We start from the raw sequence: 22,413 nt of genomic DNA on the forward strand, positions 1-22,413 counted from the left end.
CCAACCAGGGTTCGATTCCTCGGTTCCTCTCAGAGAGCCCAACAAGCTATCAAGAGTATCCCGCCCACACGGCAGAGCCTGGCAAGCTACCCGTGGCATATTCGATATGCCAAAAACAGTAACAACAAGTCTCATAATGGAGACGTTACTGGTGCCCGCTCGAGCAAATTGATGAAAAACGGGACGACACTGTTACGGTGCTACAGTACTACTCTATAAGTCAGAGTCTTTCCGTGTTCTAGTACTATGCTATTTTGATCACTATGTCTTTGTAATATAGCTTCAAGTTAGGTAATGAGATGCTTCCCAGTCTCTTATTTTTCAGTATGGTTCTTGCTATCTGGGGTCTTTTATGATTTCACACAAACTTTATAATTGACTGTTCTAAGTCCTTGAAGTATGTTGTCTGAATTTGGATGGGGATTGTGTTGCAGTAATAGAGTAATTTAGGTAAGATGGTCATTTTTATAATATTGATTCTTTAAATTCACGAGCATGGAATGTTTTTTCTATTTCCTAAGATCTTCAATTTATTAAGTGTTTTGAAGTTTTCATGTAAGATCTCACATGTCTTTTATTAATTCCTAGGTACTTGATGCTTTGGGAAACTATTTTCAATGGGATAGACTCCTTGATCTCCTCTGGTTCATCATTCATATATAGGAATGTAACCGATGTTTGTGTATTAACTTTGTATCTAGCCATTTTGTTGTATCAGTTTATTGTTTCTAGGAACATTTCTGTGAACTCTTTAGAGTCTTCAATGTATATCATCATCTCGTTATCAAATTGAGATAATATGACTTCCTCTTTTCCAATTTGAATCCCTTTGATTTCCATTTCAAGCCTGATTGCTGTAGCTAGAACTTCTAAAACAACATTGAGTAAGAATAGAGATGGTGAACATCCTTACCTTGTGCCGGATCTTAGTGAGAATGCTTTCAGTTTTACACCATTAAGAATAATATTGGCTACATGGGCCTTTTATTGGTAGCTATTACTATCTTGAGAAAGGTTCCTTCCACCCCGGTTTTATTGATAGTTGTTACCATGAATGGGTGTTGGACTTTGTCAAAAGCTTTCTCTGCATCAACTGATACGATCAAATAGTCTTTTCAAAAAGTGGGATGAGAAGACCAGAGATAAAGCTCAGTGGCAGAATGAACACATGCCTTGCATCTATGAGGTCTGAAGTTCAATCCTTAGTATCAGAGGGCAAATAAAAGATGCCAGGGCAAGATATGTTCACAGGCAAAACTAAAATCAAATTAATTCTTACCTAAGCATTATCACTTAGGTGACTATCACTATCATCCTGCTGTTTAAAGATTTGCTCAAGCAGGCACCAGTAACTTCTCTACTGTGGGATTTGTTACTTGTTGTTTTTGGCATATCAAATATGCCACTGGTAGCTTTCCAGGCTCTGCCATGCAGACGATATACTCTCGGTAGTTTGCCGGGCTCTCCGAGAGGGGCGGAGGAATCAAACCTGGGTCAGCCAAATGTAAGGCAAACGCCCTACCCGCTGTGCTATCGCTCCAGCCCACCTAAGCATTACGCAGAAATTAATTCAAAATTACTTACAACCTAAGTGTGAAATGTATTAACTACAAAAATGTTGAGAAAAATTTGGAGACAATATCTGGGGTCTATGTAGACTGCCTAGACTTGATGTTGAAAAAACATTATAAAGAAAATGTGAAAATCTATGCCTCATTAAAATTCAAATGTTTCAATCTAGTGACTGAAGATATAGTATAGGAGGCAACACATTGGCCTTGCATAGGGCCTCATCAGCCCTGGTTTAATCCCCGGCACCACTTATGGTGCCCTGAGCACTGCCAAAACTCACTTTTGAGCAAGGAATAACCCCTGAGCTCCAAATGGTTGTGCCTCCCCAAAAAATCAATGAGCCCCTTTAGGAAAAAAATATTTTAAAAGTTTCTGACTGGGAATACAGTAGAGGGGTTAGGGTCCAAATCTTGCATGGACCCAACTGGTCTGATCCCCAACACCACATGCTTTCCCACACCCCATCACTCCCCCACCAACTCACACACATACACCAAGCACCACTTATTCACAGTCCTGGATCCATACCCGAACACTGAGTCATCTTAGAAGTGACTCTAGACTCACAGAGCCTTGTTCAGTGGCTCCCCATCCCACAGGGAAAAAAAATTATACTTTTCGCTCTGTAAAAAGTTTTGTGAAGCCACATCTTCTTAAGGGGAAAAAAAGCAAACCATATATCCAACAATGAACTCAAGACTAAAATATATAAAGAATGTGCCAAAACTCAGTAGCAAAAACAATCAATTGGAAAATAAGCAAAAAGCAAAGACTTTTCTGTGATAAGGATACATAGTAGAAAAATAAGTGCATGCCAAGATGTTCATTATCATCAATTAGAGAAATACAAATTAAAATCATAATATTGTATCACAATACAACTAAGGGATGACTAAAGTAAATGTGAAGAAAATAAATCACCTGGAGATAGGAAAGATAAAAAAAATTGTATATCCACTCTGGAATAAACAATTTCATAAAATGCTTAGCAAGGGCTTCGCACATTAACAGGACTGGGAGGAAATTCTCCATGGGTCTCTTAGATTTCTGTATGTCTTGTGAAGAGTCAGCAATGGCTTTTGCTCCCATTTATTTGGTGATTGACTGCATAGGATACAACTTTGGAGAATATGTTATCTCTCCCCCAAGGAAGAGGACAAACTTCTTTACTGGCTAAGGCAAGAAAGATACATGGGAACATTGGTGGAGGAGAATGGGCACTGGTGGAGGGATGGGCAATAGATCACTGTATGAGTAAAATGCAAACACAAAAGCTCTTAAGTTTGTAACTGTACATCACAGTGATTCTCTAATAAAAAATTTTTAAAAAGGGGCTGGAGTGATAGCACAGTGGGTAGGGCATTTGCCTTGCACGCGGCCGACCCGGGTGTGATTCCCAGCATCCCATATGGTCCCCTGAGCACCACCAGGGGTAATTCCTGAGTGCAGAGCCAAGAGTGACCCCTGTGCATTGCTGGTGTGACCCAAAAAGCAAAAAAAAAAAAAAAAATTAAAAAAAAAAAGAAAGATACATCCCAAGAGGTTGGTCATGTTCTGGGTGTTTTCTAATCACAGAGCACCTTGGTGGTGACAAAAACCACGTTACTGTGAGTGCAGCATCACAGAGCTCCCCTGTGAGTTCAAAAAGCGTGGGCGTGAGACTCTTGTGTTGGGTGGCCAAGAGCCATCTCCCCAGGCTGTGACAGACGAACAGAGAATGAAGGCACAGGGCCACAGACTGGCTGGTAGTCAGGGACTATTTATTTCTCTTCCTCCTTTCTCTCTTACAGTTATACAGAAATCATGAAGGGTGGGGGTACACATAGGTAGGGTTGAACATTATCATAACAACAAACAGATGTAAAGCCCCTCCTTCAGGGGAAGTTCTTCTAAGAGATTAACTCAGGGACAAAATCTCATCTGGAGGGTTCAGCACTCTAGATTACTAGGAGATCCGCGCAAGGGTGGGATTCTGTCTAAAGGGTGCATTGCTGTCTCTTTTCTTCAGCTAGTAATCCACTTAAGCAATCATATTGAATAATAGTATTTCTAGTCATTTTGTATGAACACAGTGAGAGATATATTAAGCTTAAAGGTTGGCTCTTCTTGGGGATACCTAGCTGTATATCCCAGACTACAGTCCTCAGGCGAGGTTAGTTTTTCCTAAGCCCAGCAGCGTCCTTATTAAGTTACTTCTTTTTGGGGTCATGATAGAGTTTGTTCCATGACCGTGCTCTTAACTTATTATACTTCTTATGGTGCTTAGCTTGTCCCTTTTTGATGCCAGGGTAGCTTACAGCTTGCCCTGGGTCCATCCAGTCCCTTTGTCAGTACCCTTTTTTTGGATGTTAGGAAGTAAGGGCAGCTGAGGCTGAAGTCAAGTAAATATGATGGATGCCCAGGAGTAAATATTATTTGGAGTTAATTAACTCCCATGTTACAAAAGCATAGCATTAACTGTCTTCCTATGTTTATACAAAAAGGACATTGTTAAACCATGCAAAGGACATAAAGGAAAGAAAAAAGTAATAGAGGATTATTAGTGCTGATGAAACTGGGTATTCCTCAGGAGCACTGTTGTGAGAGTAATTCTTTTTTTTGACTAATTTTTTTTCTTTAATTTTATTTTTATTTTTATTCAATCACCGTGAGATAGTTCCATCTTTCATGTTTGGGTTACAATCTCACAATGATCAAACACCCATCCCTCCACCAATATCCCCAATATTCCCCCTTTCCCACCCTCCCCCTGCCTCCATGGCAGACAATATTCCCCATACTCTCTCTCTGCATTTGGGCATTATGGCTTGCAACACAGACACTGAGAGGTCATTATGTTTGGTCCATTATCTACTTTCGGCATGCAGCTTATTGTGGAAGTAATTCATAAATCTAAATTCCTGTGGGAAGAGCAAGGACAAATCAATAATATGCAACACCCGCACACACACTACCATGGGACTTGGGAGTCAAAGAGAGCACATTCAAACAGAAGCCAATGCTGCCTGCCACGCCTTGGATATAACAGCTTTTGTCTCGGACCCAGGAACCACAAATCTTCTGTCGGCATCTATAAAGCTGGAGCAGATTCACACTCTAGCTTACAAGTGACTAAAGCCTTTTAGTTCTTAGGGCTGGGGTGATTCAGTGGGTAGGGTGTTTGCCTTGCACACAGCTGACCCAGTTCGAGTCCCAGCGTCCCATATGGTCCCCTGAGCACCGTCAGGAGTAATTCCTGAGTGCAGAGCCAGGAGTAGCCCCTGTGCATTGCCGGGTGTGACCCAAAAAGCCAAAAAAAAAAAAACCTTTTAGTTTTTTTAAAAAATAACTATGGTTATTAACTAATAAGTATTTTCTTGTATGCCATCACGTTTTAAGCATGCCATAATTTGTTAATGCATTTGACATTTCTGCTCGTTTCATTTGAATAAATACCAGTAGATGGGATGAGATTTGTGGCGAGACAGATGCTACTGAAAGGCATAAAACTGCAATAAATTATCAATAGGCCCTCGAAATATAATGCACAGTCCAGTAAATGTGGACAACAATATTGTACTATAATCACCAAAACTGCTAAGAGGCAATGACTTAATTATTCCAGTCACCACAAAGCAACGATTATGCAGTGGAAGCCGTGTCTGAGAGGGCAGCTGCTCCATCGTCTCACTGAGGGAATGTTTTCAGACACTGCCAATGTGGACACAGCACTTCAGGTGGTTTCTCGTTCCTCATACATGAAGAAGACATGGCATGTGCTTGAGGGTTTATGCCTCATTCCTTTCCCCAGGAACTGTCTGTTCATAACTCTGGTCCCTGTTTCTAGCAAGTTTCTAATATCTGTTGATAAGTTCTGGTTTTGCATTTCATGTTAGAAGATGTTTCTCAACTAGCTATCATTCCTGCTTGCCCGTGGTTATTTTTAAACAGTACACTGGAGTATAGCTGGAAGGTCTGTGTGCACAAGGAGGGTGTATGTCTGATGGGTTCTACTACAGGATTATTAGTCAAGATGTCAAGATGCAGTCAAGGATATCTGAATGCCAGTCCTAGAGGGATGGGATGAATCTCCAAACTCAGCCCAGTAGGCAAGTCAGGACGCCAGCAATCTACCAATCAATAGCAGGAGAGAATTAAGACCCTCAAGCTTTAGAAATCAAACTTTCATACAGCCCTCTGTTGTTTCCCCCAAGCACCTCACTGCCCTCTCTTCTGCATCTGGAAACACTATATCACAATCTTTCCAGTTCACATCGCGCAGAATATACTGAAAGACTCCTGCAGCAGTGTGTGTGTGTGTGTGTGTGTGTGTGTGTGTGTGTGTGTGTGTGTTGGGGGGGGGGGAGTCTCCAGCAAGGTCTGAGTGGAAGGAAAGCAAGAAATCAAACACCCATGCAGCTTCCCCTCAGTCCTTCCACCTTGAGCTTCACCGCCCTCTCATCACCAAAGTGTCCAGTGCCTGCCCTTCCTGACTTTTCCAGGGTTCCACCATGCCACCACCACTAGCTGCTCGTGGATAACTGGAGAGTTTGGTGGTTTCCTAAGTCAGCAAATACTCATCGGCAGCTTGCAGATTCCAAAACTCAGGCAGCAACAACGCTTGCCTGCCTTAGCCATCTTCCCCCCTCCTCCCTTGGCCTTGCAACTTTGAGCCTCTTCAACCATTTCACTCCTAGTTTCACAGAGAATCAAAGAGCACGTTCAAGCAGAAGATGGTGGCCTTCGTTTCTTCAATGACGGGTCCTCCTCCATCTGTTCCTGTGCTCCTCCTGGAACCCCAGCACTTTGCACGTGAGGTCTCCTGAACCTACGCTCCTTCTTGCCTACGGATTTCCCATGCCTTTGTACTAGGCTCTGTGCATCAATGCGCCCTTTCAAATCCACTTTCAAAGCTCCCCAGCCTGTCCCCAGCAGAGGCCATTTTCTTTCAGTTCTTCTGCTGAGTTTCCAAAAACTGCCTCTCCATAGAGTTTTCATTACTTGTTTGCTAAAGAAATCTGTCTCTTCCATTAGTTCTGCCTCTGGAAGACTGGTCTGCGCTTGTGGTTCTTCTTCTTTCAAGCCCCGTGTCTTTCCACGGCTATAACAAACCTCTGCTGGCTCAGCACTTTGTCGCCTGGTCCCCACCCGTAAGGGAGCAGGTGGAGACAGGAGGCTGCTCTCTCAGGCGCAGAAAGCAAGGACACCCCCAGCAGCCTCACACTCTCGGGCAGACCGGTCCTGTTCCAGTCCTCCTGCAGAGCTCCCCCACTACCACCACAAAACTACCCTCTCCCCACCCCATCTCACTCCTGTGAGTGTTGCTCATGTAGAGGCTCTCGAGTAGAGGCTCCCAAACTCTTCTGGCCTGCCACCCCCTTTTCAGAAAAAAAATCACCCGGCAAACCCCACCAGTTGACCCCTTTTCAACTGAAAAAAATAATTTTTTTATTCTATCATGAGTATATAGGTTTCGAAAATAGGCTTACAAATCAAACATTTATTGATAATAAACCAAAAGGACTTCATTTCACATTTTGTGTGACTCCTACCCTTCCCCCCTAATAGCCATTTGGTCCCATATGGGGATGCAAGTTCTGTTTAAGAAGTTCAGCCTAAGAGAGAAAAAAAGAGAGCAAAGCAGAAGTAGAGGGGGCTGGAGCAATAGCACATCGGGGAGGGCGTTTGCCTTGCATGCGGCCCACCTGGGTTCTATTCCCAGGATCCCATATGGTCCTCTGAGCACTACTGGGGTAATTCCTGAGTGCAGAGCCAGGAGTAACCCCTGTGCATCGCCAGGTGTGACCCAAAAAGCCAAAAAAATAATAATAAAATAAAATAAAAACAAAGCAGAAGTAGAATCAGATATGCATTCAGATTACAGTCTTGCCATCACCGCAATTGGGTGGGAAGATCAAACGCACTGAGTCCAGGCTTTGACAGTCTGAGTGGTTTAATTCTTAGGGTTTCTGGAGTGGAGGTTAAAGGGGAGCTCTTGGGGTAGGTGGGCACACGGGATCAAACCCAGAGTCTCACACAAGCAAGCTAAGCACCCCACCAACAAGCTACATTCACGTGTCCACATGGGACTTTTAACAGATAGGATGGCTCGCAGAAAAAATAGCCCCCTCAGCTGAACAGAAACCTGAATGACCTAAGGAGGGCAGCCACGCAAACAGCCAGATGAAGTGCTGAGGTGAGCATGGAAGGACCAGCGTGTTCCAAAGCAACAGAAAGGCTGTGCCTGGAGTGGCGCGAGTACACTGGAGACTGACAAAGATGGGGGCAAGGAGGTGGCAGGGACTCCGTGAGGTCAGCGGTGAAAGCTGTGGGAAGGGGCAGGGGTCTGGCTGCAGCAACACAGGTGTCCCTGGAGGAGCAGGACAGGGGCAAGAGACAAACGCCAGTCTCCCACTGTGCAACAAGGATTACACGGCAGTCAGGCCGGGAGCCTAAGAAAGGATGGAGAGGCGGTGCTGAGAAGCTGTGTTAGATCTAGAGCCCGGTGAAAATGAAGGCAGACAGAAGAGGGAAATCAGAAGTGGGAAACTGGTCGAGAATCTTTAAAAAGAAGCGGGAGCAGGGCTGGAGTGATAGTACAGCGGGCAGGGCATTTGCCTTGCACGCGGCCGACCTGGGTTCGATTCCCAGCATCCCATATGGTCCCCCAGCACCACCAGGAGTAATTCCTGAGTGCATGAGCCAGGAGTAATGCCTGTGCATCACTGGGTGTGACCCAAAAAGAAAAAGAAAAAAAGAAGCAGGAGCAGCCCCCGTGTCTGGCCCTAAAGGCCTGACCTCGGAAAGGAGAGAAACATCCAAAATAACTTAAAAATAGGCCAGTGCATAACACATCAGCTTTCGAGACACAGGAGAGAAAGCAGCAAAGGACAGTGGTCCCTAAACAATGGGAGATGTAGGAGGCCAGGGAGGAGCATCCATTTCATTTTCTCTCACCACATCTTTTTTCTTAGATGTGGTAAATGCAAGCATCAAGGAGGGATCCAATAGCACCCTAAAAAGGGTGAGTCCAGGCCATTGTCCCCCATGCTGAGGAACTGCTACTGCACACAGCCCTGCCTTCCTATCATTGGGAAAAGAGATGGACAGGGATGTGCTTCAAAGGGTCTTGGCATGAGTGAGGCCCCAGGTTTGATCCTCCCTACCGCATGATCCCTGTGTGGTCCCAGTATAGCCTCCCCACCAACACCTTGTCAAGAACTACCAGGTATGCCTCCACAATTAGAGACAAATACACGTAACACTGAAAATACACATAACGCTGCACTAGATATTAGCACTAACACACGCATTTATAATTCACTTGACAATGGGAACCCTAGCTTTGACCCCTAACTCAGCCAAATGGTATCTCTCACCGCTTAAAGAAACCTCTATTAGTCACAGTAGTAGTCCTGTGGGCTGGAGCGATAGCACAGAGGGTAGGGCATTTATTTGCCTTGAACTTGGCCAACCCGGGTTCAATTCCTCTGCCCCTCTCAAAGAGCCCATAAGCTACCGAGAATATTCCGCCCACTCGGCAGAGCCTGGCAAGCTACCAATGGCATACTCGATATGCCAAAAACAGTAACAACAAGTCTCACAATGGAGATATTACTGGTGCCCGCTCGAGCAAATCGGTGAGCAATGGGATGACAGTGACAGTGACAATAGTCCTGTACCACAAAATAACAACAAAATGTGCTCAATGATCAGTACCAGAGTTTTTGTATTTCAGCACAAATTTTGTGGAAAACCGTTTTCCTCTCTGATATAAAAACACAAGTTCCACAATTTTGCAGGCTGACCCACAAATCCTAGAACATTTACGCTTTGACTTCTTGCAAAAAAAGGTTTGGGAGTCTCCTAGTCTAGATGCATCTCAGCAAATCTGGGCCTCTTCTGTAGCTACAAAAAGCAAAGGCCCTGGGGCTGGAGCGATAGCACAGCAGGTAGGGCGTTTGTCTTGCACGCGGCCGACCCAGGTTCTAATCCCAGCATCCCATATGGTCCCCTGAGCACTGCCAGGGGTAATTCCTGAGTGAAAGAGCCAGGAGTAACCCCTGTGCATCGCCGGGTGTGGCCCAAAAAAAACAAAGGCCCAGATTAAGAATAGGTATGAAGCCGTACTCGCAAGATCCCTCTGGATATCAGACAGCTGAGAAGACCTTAATTAGAAAGCATCTCTGTGAGGAAACGTATAGGACAGATCCTCCTCTGAGAGGAAGGAGGGGAACCCATAGAACGCTCCTCCATGCTGAGAACTAGTCCATACACCACCACCCCACCCCCCAATCCAAGCCTGCTCTGCCTCCTCCTCTCCTTTCCCTGGCTGTTCAGCTTTCAGTGACTTGCTCCAGAGTCCAAGGACCATGAAAGGTGTGACCTGGTTACTCATCCAAGAATTCCTCCCAAAGACACAAACCATACGCAACGTTGGCTTGCTCTCAGACCGAGGCAACTCCAGCTCTTTCCCACCACCCTACCCCTGTTCCACGAGCTTCCTCTGGGCCCCCAAGCTTCGCCACTGAGCTTCTGAGTAAAATATACACCACGGGCAAGATCGAGAAAAAAAAATCAATACCAAATAGAGGCCAAGGAATACTAATCATTAAACTAATAAAATGGACACCAAATTAAAGGGTTTGACGAAACTGTCAGTGAAAATCATACCTTGCTTGGCAGCTGAACAGTAACATCTCCTGGTTGTGAACCAAAACATATAAAAGAACCAGGAAGGCTTTTGCTCGGATGGCAGTTGAAGGGCTGTCCAGTAAGCGAATGATTGTAGAGACAAAATCCTGAGGAAGACATTAAGAAAATTTTTGAGCAAACATGAAATAAATAGGAAAATCACTCTACAGTTATGTGGAAAAACCTAAATAGTGGATAACCACAGGATGGCAGGATATCAAATACCAGATGCTATTCTTGCATTCTTAATTTGTGCTGGACTCTACACTAAACTTTTAATATGTTTTTTAGTATCTAGAGGATGAAATCAGTTAGGAAAAGTGATCTAATGAATTGTGGCAGTAGGCTATGTTGATAGGATATATTTTGAAGAGGTACAAAAATATATACCTAATATATAGCTGTATAAGCTTAATAATACATCAGTAAAAGTGTGTACTAAAATTTCAATAATCATTAATATGTATTTTTTTTACTTACACCTGGAACTTAGCCATTAAAAGTTGGCAACATTATCCTCAGGTCTAAAAGGAAAAAAATTTAATTTTTAAATTTAAGTACTTTAAGCAAATTCACAGTTGTGAATTTAAATCCAGATTTTCAAGGTCAGTAAATTTTTTCAATAATAAATTCTACCTTATTACCACTCAACCATAGCTCTGGAAGTGAGACAATAAATAATGAAAACAACCAGGAAGTCACCATTGCACATGGCATTATACTCAGAGCAAACTCAGATGTATGGAGATCATATATCTAGTCTACATAACATAAAATAAAAACAACATCCAATATAGGACACAAGAGGAAACCTATTTGCCTATAACATTGATTAAAGATATAATACAATATGAATAGTTAATAAGTGTTAACTAGTATTATGATTTTCCCTTTTAACAGATTCTACTTCATCACGGGTGCTTACTGATAAGCAAAATGAGTAACACAGAAAGATACCTACAGAAAAAGTTAGATACCAGTACGCAGGAATGCAGAATGACCCTGTTTGCAAAATGGTGATAGAGAGAGGAAATAGAAAGTACCTCTGCCCTGAGCAGAGGCAAAAACCTAGCAGAGAGACTATGTGTCTAAAGGAGACTTAAAAAGCTCCATTTATGCCACAAGACTGTTGTTTTGATGGATGCTGTATTGCCAGGTAAGAAGAATTTATACTGTATGTATATGCTTTTGTTTAAGGATAGCTATGTGTCCATAAATGTATTGGAGATACACATATATATTTATAAACATACACACATGTATATGCATATGTATCCAGCCACTCCATCTGTCTCTGATCCAGATAAACTAATTAATCACCTGATGTGAAAAAAAAAATCAACACAAGGTATTGCTGAGTAATGGATGTTTCTACATTTCCAGAACACTGACAGTCACTGTCACTGTCATCCCGTTGCTCATCGATTTGTTCGAGTAGGCACCAGTAACGTCTCTCATTGAGAGACTTATTGTTACTGTTTTTGGCATATCCAATACGCACGGGCTCTGCCAGGCTCTGCCGTGCGGGCTCCATACTCTTGGTGGCTTGCCGGGCACTCCGAGAGGGGCGGAGGAATCAAACACAGGTCGGCCGCGTGAAAGGCGAACACCCAACCGCTGTGTTATCGCTCCAGCCCCAACACTGCTGTAGATAATCTATATCCACAGCTGTGATAATTCTCTGTGATTCAAAGACCGCAATCTGTTTCCCACATCAGTGGACTACCACCACCATCATGCACATATAGTGCCCAAACCATTCAAATTTCTACTAGAGAGAGACTGAAACACTTCCAAATTTAAGAAGACTGAATAAATATGATGAGTGATCCTATTCAAACTCTGGGTGTTTTATTTCCAACTTAAGGGGAAAAAATCTTACTAGGACAACTGAAACTGTCCTAGACCTTGTGTAGACACCATAGGCAATAATGTTAAAATCTGTGTTAATTTCTTGATGTTTAAATCCAAAACTTGTTTTTTTTTAAAATTTTTTATTGAGTCACCATGTGGAAAGTTACAAAGTTTTCAGGTTTAAATCTCAGTTATACAATGCTTGAATACCCATCCCTTCACCAGTGCTCATATTCCACCACCAAGAATCCCAGTATAGCTCCACCCCGCCCCCCCACCCCTAACCCCCCCACGCCCCTAGCCCCCCCACCCTTAGCCCCCCCCCCGCCTGTGTAACTAATAAATTTCACTTTACTTTCACTTTGATTGCATACAATATTTCAACAAAACTCACTATTATTGTTTGGAGAGTCTCTCCCCTAAAGTCAGACCTGCTGAAAAGGAAGCATTAGATAATTTGTTTTCCATTGCTGAGAATGAAGAGGTATGAGGTCGAGTGACCACACTTAGCGGCCTCTCAGTTTTGGGTTTCTGTATTTTAGTATTTTAGTAACTAAGTCCAGAGAGATATCTGCCAGAAGTTGCATCGTTGCCAACTTGTACTTCTCAGTTACATTATATTCCACATATGAGTGCAATCTTTCTATGTCTGTCTCTTTCTTTCTGACTCATTTCACTCAACATGATACTTTCCATGTTGATCCATTTATATGCAAATTTCATGACTTCATGTTTTCTGACAGCTACATAGTATTCCATTGTGTAGATGTACCAGAGTTTCTTTAACCAGTCATCTGTTTTGGGGCACTCTGGTTTTTTCCAGATTCTGGCTATTGTAAACAGTGCTGCAATGAACATAGAAATACATATGCCATCTCTACTATACCGCCAAAACTTGTTTTTAGGGAATATTCAGGGGAGTCCTTAGAGGTAGAGGAACATCATAAGTTCATGTTCTTCATTGCCAGGGGATAGAAAAAGCAAGGATGGTAAAGTCTGAGGTTCTTTGTTCTCTTAACCACCTCTTCGACACTCTTGAATGCATTCCACGCTGCTCTCTTCCTCCTGCGCAGTTTTGGCACCAAGCCATTCCTCATGTTGATTTCTCGACCCAGGTACACATAGCTGCTGTATTCGGAGATGTTCGTTCCATTGAGAGCAAATGGAGCTTCAGGGACCAGTTTATTTTTCATGAACATCGTCTTGTTGAGATTCAGCTGCAATCCGACCTTTCCACACTCGTGGTCGAAGTCGGCCAGCATTTGTGCCGCTTGGCTAATGTTTGGTGTTATGAGAATGATGTCATCAGCGAAGCAGAGGTGGTGTAATTGCCGATCATCTATCTTCACTCCCATTCCTTCCCATTCCAGTCGTCGCATGATGTTCTCGAGGGTGGCACTGAAGAGTTTCGGTGAAATGGTATCACCCTGCCGCACCCCTCTCTTTACATCAATGATCACTTCCTTGTAGAATGGTGAGATCCTGGTAGTGAATCCACAATACAGCTCTCGGAGGATTTTGATATACTGAGTTTGAATGCCCTGTTTGGCCAGGGCTTCGATGACCACCTCAGTCTCAACAGAATCGAAGGCCTTCTTTAAGTCGATGAATGTTAGACAGAACGGCATCCGAACCTCACGCATGAGTGAAGCCCCGAAAAGCCAGGTAAGCAGAACTTTGTGACCTTAGCTCTAGGTTCAACGAGACCTGGAAACAAGATCCTCTGTCTGCCTCCTCCAATCTCCGGCATCTGAGGGAGAGGTCCAACCCAGACACCCCATCCTACCCAAGATAAATACCTCACTGGCCGACCCCCACTACATCCACTACCCAGCCACCGCCACACTCCAGGTTGCTCTTTGGACACTTGGGCCAAACCTCATGCACGAGTGAAGCCCCACAAAGCCAGGTAAGCAGAACTTTGCAACCTTACTGTGTTATGAAAAAAATAATTTCACTGATAACCAAGAATAGTAAAAAATTGAGAAAAATCTAGAAACAGAAACATTACGCTTTACAGAAACATTGAATTATGATGCACACCTTACAAAAACATTGGATAATGATCTAACACTTTTTAGCATGGTGTGGTGGTATACATATACAGAAAAAGAACCTGAATCTGAATTTGGAAATAAATGTCACATTCCTTGACAAAGTCACCTGTGATTCAACTTCCTTGACTTTAAAAATAAAGATAATTACACTGAAACATTTCACAAATGTGGATATTAATTAAAGGCTATTACCCAGCTACATAGCAAGAAACAATATAAAGCACAGAGTGGCAATGTTTTTGAAAATGGAATGAAAATGTTAAATAAAATAATAGAAATCGGCGAAAATCACCAGTATATTCAAGACTTTAGCAAATAAAAAAGATAAAGGACAGACTATCCATTTAATATCCTTAGTTTACTGCAAGTCTCCAAAGACACTGCTAAAATTTTAAATAAGGAAAGAAACTGTTATGATACTATACATCTGTCAAAATAATTACATAACCTTGGAAAAAGTATTTGAAATATTTGAAACCTTTGGCAAAGAATCAATACCTTATAGAAAATTTATGAACACTCGAGTTGAAAATAACTACTTGAACAAACAAACTGAGAAAATTAAGTCTAAACTGCTTATAAGCAAATAAATTATACGCCCCCACTAGTCAAAGAAATGCAAATTTAGAAATCTGGATTCTGACACAGAAGAAACTTATCCAAGCTGATGTTCAAATGAGTTTTTATGTGCAATGTTCAGGATTCTATTGTTCCAAAGACAGAAATAAAACCAGAAAGCAATTTTTCTTTATTTTTATGCCACACTTGGTGGTGCTTGGGGCTTACTCCTGGCTCTCTGCTAGTGATCACTCCTGGTGGGGCTCAAGGGGTCATATGCGGTACAGGGGATCAAACCAGGGTCAGCTACTCGCAAGGCAAAAACACTACCTGCTCCAGGCCAGAGCAATAGTATGGCAGGTGGGGTGTTCAACCCCTGGCATCCCACATGGTTCCCCAAGCATCACCAAGATAATTACTGAGCGCAGAGCAGGAGTAACCCCTGAGCATCACCGGATGTGACCCAAGAAGTAAAAACAACAACAACAACAAAAACGCTACCTGCTGTGCTTTCACTCTGGTATGATAGAAAGCAATCTTATCTGAACAGAATATCGGTTAGGGAAATAACAACTTTGGTGGACTCATAATTTACCTTCTATTCAGTTTACCTTATTTCATGGCAAGCACTGCTGAATCATTTGGCAAGGTGTAGGGGCTGGAGGGCTGGTGAGGGAAAGAGGAAGAAATGAAAGCATGACTCTCAGACCCAGGCTGGAAAAGGCCCTGTGTCTTCTTCCCGGACCTGGGAAACAGGCATGAGAACCATCCCGCTACACTGAGCGGAAGCAACAGCAGTGGGGAGAGGTCCAAATAATGGGACCATCAGACCCCTGAGGTCCCAGAGAATAGCTAGCACCAATGTGTCAACAATATGAATGAGTCATCTGAAAAGTCTATTTCTAAGCCCCACTCAGTCTTCCCCAATCTGGTCCAAATTGTTCTCCTTTAGGCCTCTACAATTTCAAGTGATTGGTTACCCGGAAGTGAAATATAACTTAAGTATATGATGAAAGAACAAAATGCCCCAAAATGTTTCAGACAGCAATTGCAATGACTGGAAAAAAAAAAACAAACCTAGGAAGGTCCACTAATAAGTGTTAATGAGATCTACTGAATTTCTTTTAAATGCAGCATTTGTGTAGATGTTATTAAAAATTCAAAATGGGTCTTGTCTCTAGACTCTCCATTCCATTCCATGGATCTGAGAGTCTGTCCTTATTACAGTACCACACTGTCGGATTACTACAGCTTTAAAGTATAATTTAAAATTAGGGAAAGAAAAGCCTCCCATCTTCTTTTTTCCCTAGGATCGCTTTAGCTATTCTGGGAGCTTTATTACTCCACATAAAATTTAACAGCATTTGATCTAGGACTTTAAAAAAAATGTCAGGGATATTTTTATAGGAGCTACATTGAATCTGTATAGTGCTTGGAGCAAGACCATCATTTTGATGATATTACTCCTTCCAATTCATGAATAGAGAATGTGTTTCTACTTCCTCATATCCTCTTTTATTTTTTTTCATAGTAACTTACAGTTTTCTTTACATAAGTCTTTCCCCTCTTTGGCTAAACTGATCCCTAGGTCGTTAATTTTCTGAAGTACAAATGTGAGTGGGAGATTTTTTCCCTCTCTCTTTCTTCTATCATCAGGCATATGGATGGTTAATCTTTGACAAAGGAGCAAAAAGTATGAAGTGGAGTGAGAAAAGCCTCTTAACAAATGATGTTAGGGAAACTAGTCGGTTACACGCAAATTAAAAAGGAACTCAGACCCCTTTCTAACACTATAAGCAAACAACAAATCAAAATACATTAAAGACCTTAATGCCAGACCTGAATCCACAAATTATATTGAGAAAACATAGGTATAACACTTTAGGACATTAAATCTGAAGAATCCTCAGTGAGTTAATGCCATTAACCAAGCACATATGGAAGCAAAGATAAATTTGATGCAAAGGACTACATCCAACTAAGAATTTTCTGCGTTGCAGAATAAACTATGACTAGGATAAAAAAGACAGCCTGGGAGAAAATATTTGTCCCCTACTCATCTGAATTAGGGTCAACACCCAAGATATGTGCTTTTCTTCACAAGAAAAAACAACCAACCCCAACAACAACAACAAAAAAAAAAATGAGGGGAAAGAGATGAACAGAATCAGATGGCCAAAAGGTATATGAAAAAGAAATTGCTCTGGATCACTTATTATCAAGGAAATGCAAATCAAAACAATAATGAGATATCATCTCATACCAGTAAAATTAGCATACATCACAAACAGCAAAAACAATCAGTGTTGGTGGGGATGTGGGGGAAAAGGAACCCTCATTCACTGTGTGAGGGAATGTAAGAAGGTCAACCATTTGAAAAACAATATGGACACCTATCAAAAAAACTGGGAATTGAGTTCCCGTATGATCCAGCAATTCCACTTCTTGGTATCTATTTACTTCAAGGGCCCAAAACTCTATTCGGAAAAGATATCTGCACTCCTGTGTTCACTGCAGCACTATTCACAAGAGCCAATATCTGGAAACAACCTAGTGACTAAGAAGAGATGACTGAACAAAGAAATTATGGTATACTATAATAGAGGAACTATGGTAAACTATGGTATACACAATGATGTACTGCTTGATGATAATAAAAGGTGAAATCATGCAATTTGCTACTACATGGATGAATCTAGTGAGTATCATGCTGAGTGGTTAGTCAGATACAGAATGATCTCTCCCGTGTGGGAGATATAAAGGATATTTAAGGAAACAACTGCTCAAAAGCAAGAGAAACTGAAAAATGGTCTTCAGTAGGAAGCATATCTTTTCAGGGTGTTGGGGTGGGGGTGGGGGAACTCTGGGACAATGGTGGAAGAAAGTGGATACGCTGGCAGAGAGTATGGTGCTGGAATGTTTTTTGCATGCAACCCTGCCATTATCAGTATTGAAACTCATGGTGCCTCACAATTTTCTAAAAGGAAACTTCCAGAATTGAAGTAATATGCTTATGATTTTTGAGTGAACATCTGGAGAAAATTTTAGCAAATACTGAAAGTAAGTGAAATTTTCTGTGATATTCATTAAGAACAAACACATCCCTCCAAATCCCTTAAGAAGATCACTCTATTACAGACGACAATTCTGGATGTAAGACTACAAATATCTTGAACCTTAAATAAATGTTCCTTTCTAAAATCATCATTTCAGAAAAAAACCAATAAACAGAACTGACTTGATACACCTCACCGCCCAGGGCCCCCTATTCAATCTTAAACAAAATGCACCACACCACTTCATCTCTAGAACAGTTTTAAAGTTACAACACTTGAGAAGGGAAGATTACAGGCTGCAGGCAAAGACTTTAGTGCCAAGAATGAATAATCAAAACTACCTTTGGAGAACCAAAAATGACCTCAGGTAACTTCAGTTTGCAATCCACTATATATTCGGCTTTGATTTAAATTCATCTTGCCATTCCGTTCAACATACCTAAATATTACATGTGGAGAAAAAAGCAGAAACCTTTCAAGTCTATAAGACAAATCACAGCATGAGGAGTTTGTGTCTAATATCCAAAAAGCACTTGGCAGTAATTTTTAGATAGACATATCTTTTTAGAATATTCCAAATATTCAGAGATATTCAGGAATATATCCAATATATACATTCCCCAACAAGTACAATGCTATCTTTCTCCAATAAGCAAAGGGATAAAATATCTTTCTAACACACATCATAAAGACAAAATTATTGTGTGAATAAAAAATCGCAATAAGGTAGAGGACTTCAGATCTCAAGAGGTAAAATTGATCTGCTTCAATCAACTGACAGAGATAAAAAAAAAAATCAATGAATGCAGTAGGCCATCAAGTGATGGAATAGCCTCAAGGAAAAACAATGTGAAATCCTGCGACACAATCTTCTATTTAAAATTGATGGAAATGAAAAATGCACTGATTACTTCTAAAATGGTTTGTTTATTACACTTTCTTTACAGAAGTTTAGCCAAGGACCTCAGTGAAATGTCTCTTACAGAACACATTAATGTAGAGAGACTCAAACCAAACATCTAAGTTAATTAATATACATAAATTACCATCTTATAAATGCTTGATTAGCAACCACTGAGTCTGTATGCTTAGTGACTTTGCAAGAAAAAAAAAGAGTAGACAGCATTGAGATGTTTAAATGTTTTGCATCCATGAATTCCGTAGTGATCTCCCATAGTACTGCCAAACAACAGAGATCAGCAGCTCTGGTCTACTAATCCCTGTTATGCTGCCTGGTCAAAACAGCATATTGAAAGCAATAGCTCCAGTCAAACTAGACTGATAAAATAAAACCCATCCAAGGCAGACTCAAGATTTTAAAGAAAAGAAAATTAAAGCAAGATCTTAGTAACTCTCAGAAGGAAATGGTCTTTGCATTGAGCATACACAAACTCACCTCTGAAATACAGAGTGGCTTTTTTAAAAAGTAGTGTTTAAAGCTTTACATAACCCTGGCAAAGCATGGACAGTGTGAATTGTAGATCATTCAGCTACAAAATACATTCAAGGTCACAAACCTCAGGAATAAAATTGACAAAGGCAGATGTTCATATACAATTAATTTCTTTTATAATTTTTTTTATTGAGTCACTATGAAACACGCAGTTACAAAGTTGTTCATCGATTTGGTTCTAGTCATAGGATGCTCCAATACCCATCCCTTCACCAGTGTATATTTCCCACCACCTATATCCCGAGTGTCTCTCCCCATATCCCACATACCCACATAATTTCAACAAGGTGACATTAAGTTTTCTAAATCCCAATAACTCAAATACAGCAGAGTAGAGTTACTAGAGTTTTATATGTTTTCTGTTTCTAACAAGAATCTGGCAATGGGTTGTTGCCTAAGCTTTTCTGAAGCCAGAATTAATGATTTAATTCCAAAGCAATTAGCTCATTTACTGTCACTGTCATCCCGGTGCTCATTGATTTGCTCAAGTGGGCACCAGTAACGTCTTCACTGTGAGACTTGCTGTTACTGTTTTTGGCATATCGAATACACCACAGGTAGCTTGCCAGACTTTGCCATGTGAGCGAGATACTCTCAGCAGCTTTCCAGGCTCTTCGAGAGGGGCACAGGAATCGAACCTGGGTCAGCTGAGTGCAAGGCAAATGCCCTACCCGCTGCACTATCACTCCAGCTGTATATAAATTACTGTATTGTTGATTTATATACCTTCCCCCTTCTCCCTGTATCCATAGATAGACAGAAAGACACATACATATGTGTGCACATATACATATCACTGCAAGTTTATTTTATCCTTTTGGGCCACACTCAGTGATGCTTAGTGATACCCACCAAGGGCTCCGCACTCAGGAATCACTGTTGGCAGTACTCAAGCAACTAGATGGGACACTGGGGGTCAAGGTGGGCCATGTGCAAGGCAAGCACCCTACCCACCATACTATCTCTCCAGTCCCAAGCACCACTACAAGTTCAGAATGACAGAAGATTCTATCGTCCTTATTCTCATTCCTTGCCCTGATGTTATTCAAATATTCCCTGGTCTTCTCAAGCGCATTCTCTCAGGTGTCCCTCATGAAAACTGATCTCGTCCATGTTTATACATCTATCTATGGGGCTGAGATACAACCTAAAGAAACAGAACATAAAAATCCTTAGTTCACATCTTTTCTCCAAAACTTTAAATACCTGATGCCATGGAATTCCAGTTTCCTGTCTCTGTGGCAATGTCTGATGCCACTGTACTTGACGTTCACTTACGAGTAACTTGATCCTTTACCATATGCTCACAGGTCTTTTTCTTCTAGATGTTGCTACTGTAAAGGGATTTTCCTAGATATACCGTGTACCGCTTTAATTAGCATGGATAAGCACTCTTATGAGTCAGAATATAGTTTTGATATTTGTTCTGTTTTGTCTTTTTGTTGATTTTGTCTTCTTCATTATGTAGATTAGCTGTTTTCCATATCTAAGAATTTCACTAGAGTGCCTTTAGTCTTTGATTTATTTAAACTTTGCTTTCATCTTTCTCTTTTATGTAAAAATTAATTTTTATTTTATTTGTTAACATTCAGATCAAGCATCTTTTCCCATGATTATTTACTATCCTCAATTTTTTTTACCTATGAAGCAATCCCGTATATCATATGCCCACTTTGTCCTGTGTTTTCCTTCTCATTTGCGGGCTGCTTTTCATATACTGGAACATTAATCCTTTAGAAAACTTACATACAACAAAGATCACAGAGCCAGGAAAATGTTTATTTCATTTTTTTCATATTTTAGTCCTTCCCCCACCCCCAGCACAAGAAATAAAACCCAGGACCTCACTAAAACATATGCTTGAATGGAAAACAAATTATCAAATGCTTCCTTTTCAGCAGGTCCGACTTTAGGGGGGAGAAACTCCAAACAATAATAGTGAGTTTTTTTGTTGAAATATTGGATGTAATCCAAGTAAAGTGAAAGTAAAGTGAAATTTATCAGTTACACAGGTGGGGTGGGGGCTGGGGAGGTGGGGGAGTGGGGGAAGGTATACTGTGATTTTTGTGGTAGAATATGTGCACTGGTGAAGGGATGGCTGTTTGAGCATTGTATAACTGGGACTTAAATCTGAAAGCTTTGTAACTTTCCACATGGTGATTCAATAAAAGAATAAATTTTTTTAAAAAAGACATATGCTTGACCAGAGAGTCACAACCTTAGTTCCCATATTACACTCTCTCTTATTTGTTTGTTTCTTTCTTTGTTTGTTTGGGGGCATCCAGACACAGCAGTGTTCATCAATCACTCTTGGCAGTGCTCAGGAGACTTATATGCAATGCCAGAGATCATATCTGGGTCAACTGCATGCAAAGCAAGTGCCCTCCCTTCTATAATACCTCTCCAGCCCCCTTGCCTGCACCCACATTTTATTCTTATACTGTAAGAAAAGAGATCCAATAACCAAACATCTGTCAATAACCATTTAGAGAAGGGAGAGAAAATCACAGCACCCACAGGAGATCTTCTTAGAATCAATTAAACATACCCATTGAAAAACTTCCATAGATCACATTTTCTGCCAGCTTGCTCAAGAAATAATCTTCCCAGTGAGGCCACATAAGAAGTGGCTCTCGTAGTTCTTGCAGCAACCGAGGCAGCAGCGTGGACTCACCGGGAAAAGTGCCAGGTTGGTGCTTATGGGTGCTTCAGGAAACAGTATGTCCTGCACAATTCCCTAGACACAGCTGCCAGAAATTTTAAGGCAAGAGTAAGTCCAAAGTCTACCCTGACACAGCTGGGATAGAGAAGGGACCACTAAGTAAATGACGGTTGGAGGGATCGCTGGGGATGGGAGATGCGTGCTGAAAGTAGACTATGGACCATACAGGATGGCCTCTCATACCTGTATTGCAAACCATAACACCCAAAAGGAGAGAGAGAGAGAGTAAGAGAGAATATGCCTGCCACAGAGGCAGGGGATGGAAAGGGGTGAGAATGGCGGGAGGGATACTGGGAACACTGGTGGTGGAAAATGGGCACTAGTGGAGGAATGGGTGCTGGATCATTGTATGACTGAAACGTAATCATGAAAGTTTGTAAGTCTGTAACTGTATCTCACAGTGATTCAATTAAAGAAAAATTGTACCCTGACAAACACTTCATATCCTCCCAGAGAATATGTCCCTAT

At 41.5% G+C, this 22,413-nt stretch overlaps 1 protein-coding gene across 1 annotated transcript in view; it reads right to left on the minus strand.

Moving 5' to 3' along the window:
* ULK4 (unc-51 like kinase 4) overlaps positions 1 to 22,413 on the minus strand; it is a 575,532-nt gene that overhangs the window by 425,709 nt on the left and 127,410 nt on the right. The window contains exon 22 of the mRNA XM_004614546.2: positions 10,225 to 10,352. Within this exon, the coding sequence (XP_004614603.2) occupies positions 10,225 to 10,352 (128 nt within the window). The remainder of the gene's footprint in view (positions 1 to 10,224; positions 10,353 to 22,413) is intronic.

This window comes from Sorex araneus, chromosome 4, assembly GCF_027595985.1.
Source record: "Sorex araneus isolate mSorAra2 chromosome 4, mSorAra2.pri, whole genome shotgun sequence".
Classification (NCBI taxonomy): domain Eukaryota; kingdom Metazoa; phylum Chordata; class Mammalia; order Eulipotyphla; family Soricidae; genus Sorex; species Sorex araneus.